At 38.7% G+C, this 13,630-nt stretch overlaps 1 protein-coding gene across 7 annotated transcripts in view; it reads left to right on the forward strand.

Annotated features, from left to right (window-relative positions):
- The window catches only part of LOC136656847 (oxysterol-binding protein-related protein 8-like), an 83,437-nt gene that overhangs the window by 17,033 nt on the left and 52,774 nt on the right, over positions 1-13,630 (forward strand). For 2 of the 7 annotated variants that reach the window (XM_066633215.1, XM_066633216.1), the window contains exons 2-3: positions 2,243-2,338; positions 10,414-10,450. In XM_066633215.1, the coding sequence (XP_066489312.1) occupies positions 2,270-2,338; positions 10,414-10,450 (106 nt within the window). In that variant the 5' untranslated portion in view covers positions 2,243-2,269. Of the gene's footprint in view, positions 1-2,242; positions 2,339-6,877; positions 6,976-7,062; positions 7,131-9,994; positions 10,080-10,413; positions 10,451-13,630 lie in introns of those variants that run through there. The other 5 variants (XM_066633219.1, XM_066633218.1, XM_066633217.1 and 2 more) reach the window with 5 other exon arrangements.

Genomic DNA, 13,630 nt, shown 5'->3' on the forward strand with positions numbered 1-13,630 from the left:
AAACTTTATACAGAATGTATCTTTTCCATGTCCTTGAGAAAACTCTCAAACCTAACAGCCCTTCTCCCCCCCTTTAAACATACAGAATGTACAGGGGTAAGGATAGGAGAACATCTGGTTCCTGCTGGATGGGTGTGGTCTGAACTGTAGTGGAGTAAAAAGAAAAGGCAGAGCTGCCTGCCTTTAGGACAGTAACCCATCTGCCTACTGTATCGTCATATTGCCCTGCTCTTTGATTTGTTGCTTATGGACTGGACTAAGCACCGAGGGCTCTGATTGTAGCAGGTAAGGGGCTGTCTGGCATTTGAGGCAGTTTCATGAAGCTGTGACTTTAGAGTGAAGTTCTGTGCATTCTTTTGAATTAAAAAAAAGTATTTTGTTTAGTGGATCTCACTTCCAGGTAAGTATGTATACTTCAAAATAAATTGCGCCAGACTGTAGGTAAGACAGAGCTGGGGATTCCTTCCAAGTAAACATTCACGGAATTGGTGTCCTGCCCAGAAATGTGTTCTGCTTTTGCCTTGTCACTTCTCAAATGCAAATAGGCTTTTGGTTTGTTTGTAGGTGCGTGCGCATGTTAGTGTGCACTGTGGATGAAACATTTCCTGTCAGGATGTATGTTTCTTTGACTACCGTGATTCTTTGACCTCAGAGATTAAACAGGGCTTGTAATTCTATATCCTTTGGGTGTTGGTAGCAAAATTTTTTCCATTGAATTTCTTTTAGGAGACAGGTTAAAAACTGTATACATTTTAAGTGCTAGGAAAAGCTTGCGTATGGCAAAGATGTTAATGCCATAGCACATTAAACACTGTTAGTAATGCTGTTTAAATCTAGTACAGAATGCTTTGAGGGTGATAAGGCTTTTGCAGACTGTTCTACATAGGAGAGCATTCAGCCCACTTGTGTTTTTGTAAACAGGATGTTCCGAATTGAATCGCCACTGTTGGTGATGAAATGATATTGTGGGATTTTCCACACCAGTGTTTGATTTATGTGAAGTTGTTTCATATGGTAAGCCAGGGTGACTTAATTTTAGAACATGGGAACAGTGCATCTGGGGGTGGGGGGAGGGAGAAGTGAGATTTTAATTACGTTTTACTGATTACTATGAATATTGTTGCTGCTTATCTTTTTGCTTGTTAATGATTTTTTTCTCTGAACGGAATACTTTAGGGTATTGGCTAACTGCAAAGAGACCCCTTTCAAAGTGGTGTCATCTTATATTTAGCGGGGGGGGGGGACGACAACCGTCCTTTCTCACCCCAAAATGGTGTCTTTCCAGTGGCTGTTGCTGGTGTTTCTACTGCGGATCTTTTTAGACTGTGACCCCTTTGACCACAGGAACCATTTATTGATTTGCTGTATAAGCTGGTTTGTGAACTACTTTTTACCGTACCTGTATAGTTTTTTGCTGTAAACAAATATTCATAATAGTGACATTAATACTTTGGTTGTAATATGTAGGGCAGTTGCTATACAAGTTGTCTCCTCCAAACTGATTACCAACACCTTGGGAAAGCTTCATCTATATGCTTAATTTTTGTGGCAGGGCCCCCTTATACCACATGATCTGGTCAACTGAAAATTCAGAAACCTAATCTAACGTCACATTATGAAAACTCGGTATTCCTTTTACCAGCTTTCCCTCTCTTTTATTGTAGTCTTCTGTTTATTCATGTAAATCACAAGTGGAATTTTGTATTCTTAGGCTGCAATCCTATACATACCTTCCTATGAATAAGTCCCTTTGAGTACAGTGGAACTTACTTCTGAGTAGTCATGCATAGGATAATGCTGTTATATTGCTGAACAGTGAACTGTATTCTTTAATAATAATAATAACAAACAAATATTCTGGGAGTGTGTACGTGCATGCATATGCACAAAATTTACCCTTTCTTTAAGTAGAACAATATTGAGTTATGACCTGATTTTGTGGAGAGCTGCTCTGCTCTTGAAGCTCTTTCTGGAAATGGAAAGAACATTGTGTTCTTGCAAAGACCCCTTTTGCTTGTTAAGGGACCCCATGGGTGAGCACAGTGCTTCCACTCTGAAGGAATTTCTGGTGACAGCAATGCTTCACAAAAGGTTAGAAGTCATTCCTAGAACTCTTCTGCAGATACTGCTTATTCTTATTTTTTAAAGAAACAAATGGTGAGCAATGGTGTATTACTATGTTGCTCTTCACGGTTGCAATGTTTTTTCTTTCAGTAGCTAACATCTTTTTTTATTTTTTTAGGTAGATTGCAGAATGGAAGACCTCTAAATGAAAGACCGCAAGCTTTGTTTCAGCATGGAGACGACTTTATTTGAAGGGGAGCCTGACAGAGCTTCTGTGAGTAATTTGTGTATATGTTGGTTGGCAATCTGACTCAGGAATTTCCTTTAGAAAGAGAGAAATTTTACATCCAACTAAACCTCATATATCCCTGCCTCTTTTTGCAGCTAGAATGGTGCAATTTTCCTTTACAAATGCTGTAATTGCTAAGCTCAGGCTAAATTAACATTTTTTACTACCCACTTCTATTTGATCAATGTAATATTGTGCATTTTTAATAAGGAGAACTTTGAAGCACAGTCTTCAAAGTTGAGTAATAGTTCTCTAGCATTCAAAAAAGGAAATGAAAATCCCGTTAAGTATTATTCAACTGTTACAAACTTTTTTCAGTTGTGACTTTCTGAGGGACTAAGATTTGGGATAAACCTTAATTATATGTTGGATGGAGGGAGAGATAATTCTTACGATAAATATTTTATAGTGTTTTTGCTAACATTTCTATTAGTATATTCATATAGAGTCATCAATGTATATGGCACTTTGCCTAGAGTGAGAAGACAGTTCCCTACCATCAGGGACTAAACAGTCTGAATATTGAAAGAAGGGAGACAACAGAGGGATGGAGGCAGGTGAAATGAGGGAAGCGTATGTGATTGTTTCAGTCACACATACTTGAATTTGGTTACAGCAGAATACAGGTGTGATGCTAAAAACTTCTCTGATATCTAAGGCTCTAATGTTACATGCTAAGGCATGTAATGAAACCATGGAGACCTAACTTGTTGCAACACATTACTGGGGGGTCTGGTACCTAGTGGAAGTTCCTAATTAGAACTGAGAAACAGCAGGTAGAGGAATTCTTATTTGGGGGGAAAACTATAGACTGAAATACTGTTCTCCTTGGTTGAAGATAATTGGGTAGTGATCCACTGTCTAGTCACTAACACCGTTCCCCCTAAGGGGTTTGTGCTGCTGCGTGGACCTTTGTCAGCTGCACAGACTTGTGACTTGTTCCGACGTTGCTCTGTAATGTTCGGCAATGATGTCATCTCATCATTTGTGAACATCTGGGTTGCCAAGCTGCACAGAGTTCAGCTAATAGATGTGTAGCTGCACCACTGCACACCTTGGAGGGACTGGTGGTCATTAAGTGGGTGAGCGTATGGGAGGAATGGGGACTCATTTTCTGTTCCATAATTTTCACAAAGGATGTTTAGAGCTCACTATGTGAAATGGAAGAAATTGAGCAGGTGTTCTTATCTGATTTGTTGTCACGAAGAACTCTGAATCTAGTAGCATGTTCTAGACTAGCATTCACTTGAAATAAGAACACCTTTATTTTTGTTACCATGTGTAGGCAAGTCTAGGAAGTGCTTATGGTCTAAATATAATTGACCACTAACTCATAGGAAATAATATTGCAGTAGAATAGTAAAATATCATCTGTAACCTCTGTGCAAAGAATTTGAAATCAGTGGTCTTCAACTTAAGAGCTGGACCTGAATCAAACCCTACCCAGCAACATGGGATCCAGTTTGAAGAATCCAACATCTGCATTCCTCTCCCTATTTACACGGACCTCTTGGCAACTGCTCCTGTGCCACATCTGCTGTTCTGCAGCATATGGCATGGTGGCAGCTACAAGCAGATAGCATGTGCACCCATGATCAGCTTATGCTGTGCTTGCCATAGCACAATGAAAGCAGGCATGTTGCTTTGTTGAACTGGCCGCAGACAAGAGAGGTAGCCAGCTGAGGGCCAAATCCTATCCAGTTTTCCGTTGCTGGTGCAGCTGTGCCAGTGGGGCATGCACTGCACCTTGTGGTGGGGCAGCAGTCACAGAGGCCTCCACAAGGTATGGGAACACTTGTTCCCTCACCTCCGGGCTGCATTGATCCTGCACCAGTGCTAGAAAGTTGGATAGGATTGGGCCCTGCATTTTCATAATGGCCTTTTTCCTTGCAATTGGGACACCTAGCTCTGGCTACTGTTCAAAACAAAATAGAGTTAGCAACAGTGCTGCAGCACATCTGAGGTCAGGTCACAACTTGGTTCTGGGTTCCGATCCACCTGTTGAAGACCTGATATAAACCATAGAATGCATGCTGTTGTTTGTATATTGTATCTGGAAAGAATCAAGTTGATTTGAGATTAAAAACTGCTTCTTCAGTGCTGTATTCCTAACTGGAATAGACTTTTAAATGAATACTGAAAACCTTAGGCACAAATATGAGATTTTTCTTGCTCACTATTAGGTAATCTCTACTGCTGGTTTATTCTGACCTGTGCAACTTGTGACCTTTCAAGCCAAATGCAACCTAATGGTAATCCCTTAAGGACCATAGCAAAATTGTATAGTATATGGTGTGCACTGCTGAATGTCCCTGGGTTAATCCTTGGCATCTCCAGATAGTGCAGAAACAAATTCCTGTCTAAAACCTTGGAGAGCTGCTGCCAGTCAGTGTTGGTAAGACTGAGCTAGGTAGGCCAGTGGTCCGAACCTGTATAAGGCAGTATCTTTCTCTTCCCAAGATCTTAATAGTGTCCTTAAGAAGGTCTTTGTGGTCTGAGAGATTCATAAAGGGGTAGGTGGTCCTTCAGATATCTGTCATTCAAACTATTTAGGACTGTAAAGGTTAAGAAACACACTTTGAATTGTATCCAGAAGCACAGTAGTACCTTCTGTAGCCAGTATAATTCTTTAAGTGTGGGCAAGAGGTGTTTCTAATTGGTATCAGCAGCCAGATCCTGTATTTTGCACAAGCATGCAATCTGCATGTAGCCATTTGCAGCACTTGTGGTTTGCTTCATTTGGGCAACTGAGATCTAAAGCGTAGCACTAAAAATTGAGTACAATACTATGGAATTGAAAAGTTAGCTTCACTGGGTGGATCAATGTTTGTGCATCATTAGCTTTCTGGAGAGAATAGTTCTGGACTTCGCTGTATAAAATTTGATCCTTAATTTCCTTTCCTAAACACCCCCCCCCCATTTTTTTTAAAAGTGGACCTTTTTGGAAAAATACCTTACAGTTTTGTGCAATATAGTACGAGCTAGAGCTTGGATATTTTTCCTCTTATTCTGTATTACAGTAAAGTTTCTACATCTGTGAGGGTTACATTTATGGACCCCTTTCAAAAATCTTAACCCCTGTGAGTTAGGGAACACTTTATATAAGATGCATAACCTCATTAGCTAGCTTTTAAGAAGTTTGTCATTTTGTTATGTGAAAATTTCAGCAACCTTTTAAAGTAAACATACCCAACACTAATCAGATTTTTAACTAAATACATGTTAAATTATTTAATAGTTACATGGATGTGAAATTAGATATGATAAATAAATGCATTGGATGTTGGGTTGGTAGACTCACTGTTTCTAAGGGAATGCTACATGAGAGAGATGGGTCAACAGAAGGCTTTGCACAGGCCAGAGATGGTGGTTGTGGTCCTGTTCTAGCCACACAAGCAGGCGGTCATGCACTCTGGTTGAGAGTACTCTAAGGCATATTGTACGTTCACCTTACTTATCTAAAACCAGTTCAAGCATTTATATTCTTAACATGCCCTGTTTTAGCCTTACCTTTGTATTTAAAAAAAAAAGATCTGCAGCTGACGAATATTTAAGCTGCTGGTCTAGATATGGTTGGAGTCTTTTCTTGACTTGATAGCTCTGGATTGTGGTAGTAGAATTTTAACAGTTGAATCATGCATTTAGAATGTGATCCTAAACCATTGGGCATTGTTACGTGGTTTGGCTCATGAAAGTTGACAAAAATAAATAGGGTCACCCAAGAAACGGGAAACAAACTGCAGCAGGAGGTGGTAGCAGCAAACAAATTGATGCATGAGCTACAGCCTTTCATCACATGGCTGTTTGCAAAGATTTGGGACAGTGTTCTCCTGGGGGACACACACATAGGAGTGCTCGTTGCTAGTAGAAAGAAGATGCTATTCTGAAAATCTGGCTTCTTTGCATGAATTGTATACAAAGTAACAGGGAGTGTGAAATACTGCAACCGTTTTGGAATATAAGTTTAATGAAGGAGGGGGAACCCAAGGTAAATGACTTTTTCCTGATTAGGGGATTTTCTGCTTCATTCTTCCACAGTTTATATATGTGAAAGTATCTTTGACTTACTGTCTGCCAGCCTGAGATGAATACAAATACTAGTATAAATAAAGGAAAAATGGCTCTTCCAATTAAGAGAAATGGTACAGAAGGCTTTCTTAGTTTTTACATAACTTTCTGTTCTGTGTAATTTGTCTTGTTTTAAATGATTAACTACTAAATTTATGAAAGTCTGAAAAATATGGTAATGTTTTTAAAAGCTCACTCATAGCCTATAAACATGAAAGTAGGTTTCTGTGTGTCAAATTATAGACTAGCTTTTTGTCTTTTCAAGACAGGTGTTCACTGTGTACAACTGTTTTAAGATAGAAACTCTTTATGAACAGAAGTAGACATCAACTGGCTAGTTTGTTTAGTCAGTTGCTTAGGAGCTTCTTGAAAGTGATTAGCTATGCAGTGCTGAAATATTTACATACTGGCCATTACAATAATCTTGAGTGATCAGCTTTTATCTGCTTTGCTCAGCTTTCCTGCTTCAGTGTTTCTCTTGCTGGCATTTGCTGCACAGTACAGGCTTGTTGAAGTATTAGTGGCTAGACTTTCCTGCTGTTCTGTTTCATCATGTAAGTACTCAAAATATTGTAGTGGTTCCTCTTGTTCTGTTCTTCTCTGTTTATGTTTAAGAGACTTTCCTCATGCTTTTTCTTCAGATGCTTAAGTGAGGATGACATGTAGAAAGAGTTACCTTCATTGGTTTGGAAAATGGTTCATTTAACTGGTAATGAGTGTGGATAATTGGTAACACACCTTCTTTGCTTTATCTTGCACTTTGCCTTGTTTAACACTCCCTTTAAAAGCATATACAGTGGGCCTGCTGTATCTGTGGGCTCTGCATCCATGGATTTAATCAACTGCAGATTGAAAATGTATTTTAAAAAGTTAACATAACTTTGTTCGCCTCGAAACCTGCCATTTCACTGCACTCACCGTGTTTGCCTCCCACCTCCCTTGCACCGCTTTAGCTGGCTGTTAGGCAATTTACACCTGTTTCAGTCAGTGTATGCAATTTGTGCCACTTTGTTAGCCTGACATCTGTGGATTTTGGTATCCCTGCAGGGTTCTAGAACCAAGCCCCTGTGGATACGGATGGCCCACTGTAGTAGTTCCCTCAACTCTGTTATGCCAACTGCAAACTCCACCCCTCCAATAGCTAACTTCCTTGTTGATATCTAAAACTTTTCATAATTAGTTATTAAGCCAGTGCTTCCCAATCTTGAGTGTCCTGCAATGCCCCTGTGCACTACAAATGCAGTGCATGACTCCCAGAAGTGACTGGTGATGATGTCATTGCCAGTTACTTCCAGGTTTGGAGACCATGCTAGATGCTACAAACAGAGATGAGAAGCTTAGAGCAGGTGGGGAGGTGTTTCCTAGCACATGAAAACCACATACAGGTGCTCAACCCACCAGGCTGAGTCTCCTTCTGCTGTTTGTAATATCCTGCTCAGAATTGCTGCCAGCCAGTTGGTGGCCTACAATACCCCAGGAAGTGCTGTGTGACACCTCAGGATGTCATGATGCACAGTTTGGGAATCCCTATGTTAAACTGTGCCCAATGTAAGAGTGAGCTTCTCTAATAAGCCATGAATTCAACTTCTTCAAACCATTAATTCACCTATACCTTTCTGCCTGCAGCAGATGTTGGTACTGATGTTGTAACCTACTTCAGAAGGAAGTAATCTCCACCTAATGGTCACTTTTGGCCCTACAATTGCCAAACTGTGGGTCAAGATCCACTGATTGAAGACCAGTGTGGTAATCTATACTCTGGTTAAGTGCATTGTAATCTTCCTTCCTGTATTAAAGCTCTCTTGGGTGCATCAAGTGTTCTCATAAGCTTTCCAATATATGTATACTGGCTTCAGTATCTGCCATCTACTTTATATGAGTTATTTTGTTATCTGTTCATTTTTGTCAGTAAAGATGAACACTTAGAAAAGTTAAACTGAAAGTGGAGTATTTCAGGAGAACTTAGATTAGGTTTTTAGTTAAGACTGGGTTTTGGGCATAGTAATTTATTTTATACACAATTATTTATGAAGGCAAGGGCATAGCACATTTAAACTAAATAAGTTATTTCAGTTTTAACAAAAGTACATTGACTTCCTTGTATCTGTAAGGCCCAACCAAGATATGTTATGGGTATCATGCATGTGTAATAGTCTCCCAGTCACCTTTTAAAAAATAATGAAAAGCGGCTACAAGCTTGAGTTGAGGAATATATAGGGAAGACACTGTGTAACCTGTCTTCTTCACCAGTTGTCCCCCCTTGCAGTGACTTCTTTCCCTGGGGAAGAATGCAGGTACCCGTTTAGACCACAAGGAGAAACTGCCTTGGGTGGAAGGGTGATTTTGAAGGGGAAAAGTTAAACCCTTGCTCTTCTGCTCAGTTCTGAAGCAGTCAGCATATTTTTTTTATTTCTGTAGCTATCAGATTTATTGTTGCTTGATTTTCTTGGCTATTTAAATGTGCAACTGAGTGGAAAAATTTGTGGCCTGTCATAACAGTTTTTTGAGTCAAAAAATTGTGTACAAATTACAAGATGGCATTAAACTAAAGTTTAATGCATTAATAGTTAATTAATAATAGTTAAATTAATAGTTAAATTAATAATAATTTAGTTTAATAGCATTAAACTAAATTAAACTAAAGTACACTTCATGCAGTTTTAAAGCAGTGAAGCCCCCAATATACATACTGGTTACATTCCAGAGGTCTGTCTCAAAGTTGAAACACGCATGTTGAAACAGTTCAATCTGGCTTTTATAATAATAATAATAATATACAGTATTTATATACCGCCTTTCTTGGTCTTTATTCAAGACTTTATTCAAGGCGGTTTACACAGGCAGGCTTATTAAATCCACGCTGGGATTTTTACAAATTGAAAGAAGGTTCTCTCTTTCAAGAACCACCACATTCAAGCTGTTACACTCCGATCTGGTTTAACATTCTGGCCTCCATCCTCCCACGCTCTGAGCAGATGGAACAGCTCAGCTGCAGCTTGTCAGCTGCTTCAAGGTCGCACGGTGCCGGTGGCCTTGAACTGGCGACCTTGTGGATGTTAATCTTCAGGCAAATGGAGGCTCTACCCTCTAGACCAGACCTCCTGCCCTGCTTTTGCAAGATGGCTGTACCTGCTCAAAAACACTGACACAGCCTTCTGTAACTTGGGAAACCAATGTATAAAATTTGTATTAAGTTTAAACTTCAGTAAACTTGTTTATATGAATGTGCAGAATTGCAATAACATGATTTAATAAACTAAAAGGTTGACTAAATTTTATTATGTAATGCTTCTAAAGTACAAATCCTTTTATATAATATTTTATCCTGCTAAATCCATATTTTCCATAATGCATTTCATAATATTGTATAACCTCAGAGTCCCTTCCATTATTCAAATAAGATTGTATCCTTTCCTCCTGGTATCTGTTGGAAAATGTTAGCTTAAAATAACTCATGATACAGAAACGTGTTTATAGCCAGTGTTTGGCTGCTAGGTAAACTGCTTGATTTCCAGTTCTCTGCCAATAACGTTCTTGCTGCTATGAATAGACTGAATATAAATTTTGTCTTCCTTTCTTTACTGTCAAGTTTCCAAAAGGCATATGTTACTGCAGTTTTCCAGCTAACAGTTGATTCTGCATGTTATGTGGTATAAAAGTAAAGATTCCTTAAAATGATTTGTAGTCTTGGAAGGCATTTGCTGTCTACTAACAAAGTTGCTAATAGCATTCTTTTCTAAGCAGACACACTTGTGTGGGTTTTTGTTGTGAGCCACTCCTCCTGTTTTGGAGCTATGTTGTTGCTAAGAAAATTCTATCAGGATTTGATGTGCATGTTGTATTTTTTTAGCTACAAACTAACTTGCTGTTTCCCTTGTTCTTTCTTTTTGTTGTGGCTGCCTTCTCTGGTGTGTTTCTCTTTTTTTTTCTTTTTTTTTGCCTTCGACTTTTTTGTTTGCTGTTCTGCGTACTCAATTGCGCTGCATCTCCAGCATCATGGTGAAATCAAAGACTCCCAGGGATCCTCAAGTAAGTGAGTGGTTTCTGCTCCAGCATGTGGAGAGTTGCATCCTGTAAAAGATCTCATCTTCATTAAGCTCTTCCTTGGTAGACCAATCTTAGCAAGAACTGAATATCTGGAAATGACTTCAGATGCTAAAGAAACAGAAAAACCTTTGAAAACGTGTGTGTGTGTGTGTGTGTGTGTGTATGTGAGAGAGAGAGAGAGAGAGAGAGAGAGAGAGAGAGAGAGAGAGTTCAGAAGCAGCTAAGAATTAAGAAGCATTTTCCCTAGCTTCAGGTAGAATAATTTGAAAATAGCAGTCTTGATCATGTTAAGGATGTTTCTGAATGTTGGAAAATGTTGGATTTCCAGTATAACCATAGCCCTTATAAGAGACAGTGAACGTGACTTTAACATTATATAAACTTAAAAGGTTTTGAATGGATAAACCTACATATATATGCATATGAATAAAATAGATTGGCAGATGAATGCATTCTTTCCATTTAAATATGTATACATGTTTCAGAGAAGGCATTTCTTTCCATGTGAGAGGTGGATTGCCACCTCTTGCACTTGCTACTCAAGGGTTTAAGTAGACATGTCCTCCCATATCAGTGGATACATTTCAGCCCCACCACCTGCCCATGGATACAGAAACTATCTGTATTGTTTACAGATACAGATACAGAAACTATCAATAAAAAGGACCCCGTCTCCATTCAGCCATTACCTTTGTTTTCTCTGGCACCAAACAAGCATGTCTCTTCCTCTAACAGAATGCTATAAGCAAGCAAGGTTATTGAAAGCTTGTGTGTCTCTAGCATTCAGGCTGCTTGTCTTTCAATAAGCTTGCTTGCTTATAGCGTTCTATTAGAGGAGGAATACTTGCTTGGCAGCACCAGTAAGAAGAAAAATGGAAGTAATGGGGTGTGAGGGCAGAGAACTGCGGGTAACTGAATTCACGGATTCCAGATCTGTGGATACAGGGATACTCCTGTACTTATCTTTATGCTAATTATCCTGTATTTTGAACTTTACTCCCAACCCTTGTCAACCTGTTCTTAAACGATCAACTGATGTTTCGTTTATTGAATCGGATGGATCCCAATAACTATATGTTAAAGTCAAAGTTAGGACCCAGTATATAACTTTTAGTAGCTACAGATCTAAATTTGTTGTAGTGACTGCTTTCAGAATGCATTTTGGCTAGATTTGTAAGCCAATAAAGCTAGTTTCCACTTTAGACCACAAGAAGTCTACAGTGGTTGTTTCCCTCTGGAGACTCCATGGTAGCAATGTATGTAATGACTTCTGTAGAGATTTTACCTGTTCGTAGAGAAGCGAGCACTTTAAAAACTAAAGTGGTTGCACAGAGTAATGAGTTGCTAATTTCTCTGTGGTATAAGTACAAAGATGGTCTGTTTCAACCAACTTGTGTCTCAGCACAAGCCTCTTGGATATTAATCACAGTTGAGAATAATGTGATCAGATGCAGACATCTCTCAATTTCTCTCCCCCCCCCCCCAATCTTAATACATTATTGTAAATAAGCAATGTTTAGCTACTGCTGCTGAAAGCCTGGTCAAGCATTCTTGGATAGCTGATACTGTTGTACTGAAGAGCTCTATACTTTAACTAATTGAAGCATGTTACTATAGTTAGCAAGGCTGAAGGGTTAAGATAGTAGGTTATATATTAATTTGTACTGAGAGTGTTGTCTTTAGCTATCCTACAGAGGTCTTTGAAGCTGAGGTAATTTCCTAAAGCAGGTTTTACATGATGGGGAGGGGAATAGGTCGTCTGTTAAAAGGAAAAATGTAAACCACACCAGGCATGTTTGAGCTCTGTACATGTAAATTAATTACTTATATCTTGACCTCTAGAACTAAATATTTTAAACCAGAGGTTCTCAAACTGTCCGTCTGGGACCCACCAGTGGGTTGCGAAACTGATGGGGCAGATTAGGTTTTGTGCATCAAGGGTTTAAAAAGCTGCTACTACAGTCACCAATATGTCTATTTCCCTTGGCATTTATAAATCGGACAGCAGCCTTTAGGGCCTCTAAGAAGTTTGGGAACCACTGCTTTAAACTATTGGTTATTAATGGAGCACTTTCCATTTAATTCCATCTCCATTACACATTATTAGAGGAGAGAGAAAATGGTGATAATGAAGTAAAAACACGTAACTGCTTTCTGCACCTCTCATTTTTTAGGAGGGGCCAAAATCTGAAAAAATAAAACCATTTTATTTGATGTTTATTTAATGTTTATTTACTGTTTAATGTGGGGGAGTGCATGGATAATGACTGAGTGCATCTGCTGACACTAGACCACTTATCACCTACCTAGTACACTTTTTAAGTGATTTTAATATATAATTATCATGTACATTTTGAATAAAAATGTACATTACACCACTTTCTGTACTTCGAACCTTTGGAAAACACTGGAGTATGCAAAAAATAAGTTTTCTCCCACCTCTACACATTATATTCCAAAACTGTTTAATGGAGTGTTTCAGAGTAGAAGGCACCTTTTTGAAAGGAGATGACCTAAATTTTTAGGGTCACTGTAGCTTTTATTGTGAATGGTTGAGATAAAAAGAAGCCATCCATGCACTTCTTTCTGACCTTAAAATCTTTATTCTTTTGGCGTTCTTTAAAGGGTGAGAAAAACATCACAATAACACAAGTATCAGGTGTTCCAGTACATTAAAGGCTCTTGTTCTTTAAATACAATAGTGATAATGAATTGATACATTTTAAATAACTTGTTTCAGCAGGTAGTGTTGATACAATTTTGAAATCGCTATTGTCATTTTAATATGCCATTTACATATAGTTGCCAGCTGAGAACCTCTTAGTCTGTTAGTCTCTTAGTCTGAGAACCTGTTAGTCTGTCTATAGCAGTGGTTCTCACACATTTAGCACTGGGACCCACTTTTTAGAATGAGAATCTTTCAGGACCTATCGGAAGTGATGTCATGACCAGAAGTGACATAATCAAGCAGGAAAATTTTTAGCAATCCTAGGTTGCAATCTTACCCGCACTTACCCAGGAGTAAATCCCATTTACTATCATTGTTAAAAGAATGTGCATCATAGCTTGTTAAAAGTACAGGTCTGTAACATTTCAACTAAATGCAGTCACATACCATGGGAGCATCAAGTCTAATATATTAAAAATAAAATACTGAAATGA

This window comes from Tiliqua scincoides, chromosome 7 (assembly GCF_035046505.1).
Source record: "Tiliqua scincoides isolate rTilSci1 chromosome 7, rTilSci1.hap2, whole genome shotgun sequence".
In the NCBI taxonomy this organism is placed as follows: Eukaryota; Metazoa; Chordata; class Lepidosauria; order Squamata; family Scincidae; genus Tiliqua; species Tiliqua scincoides.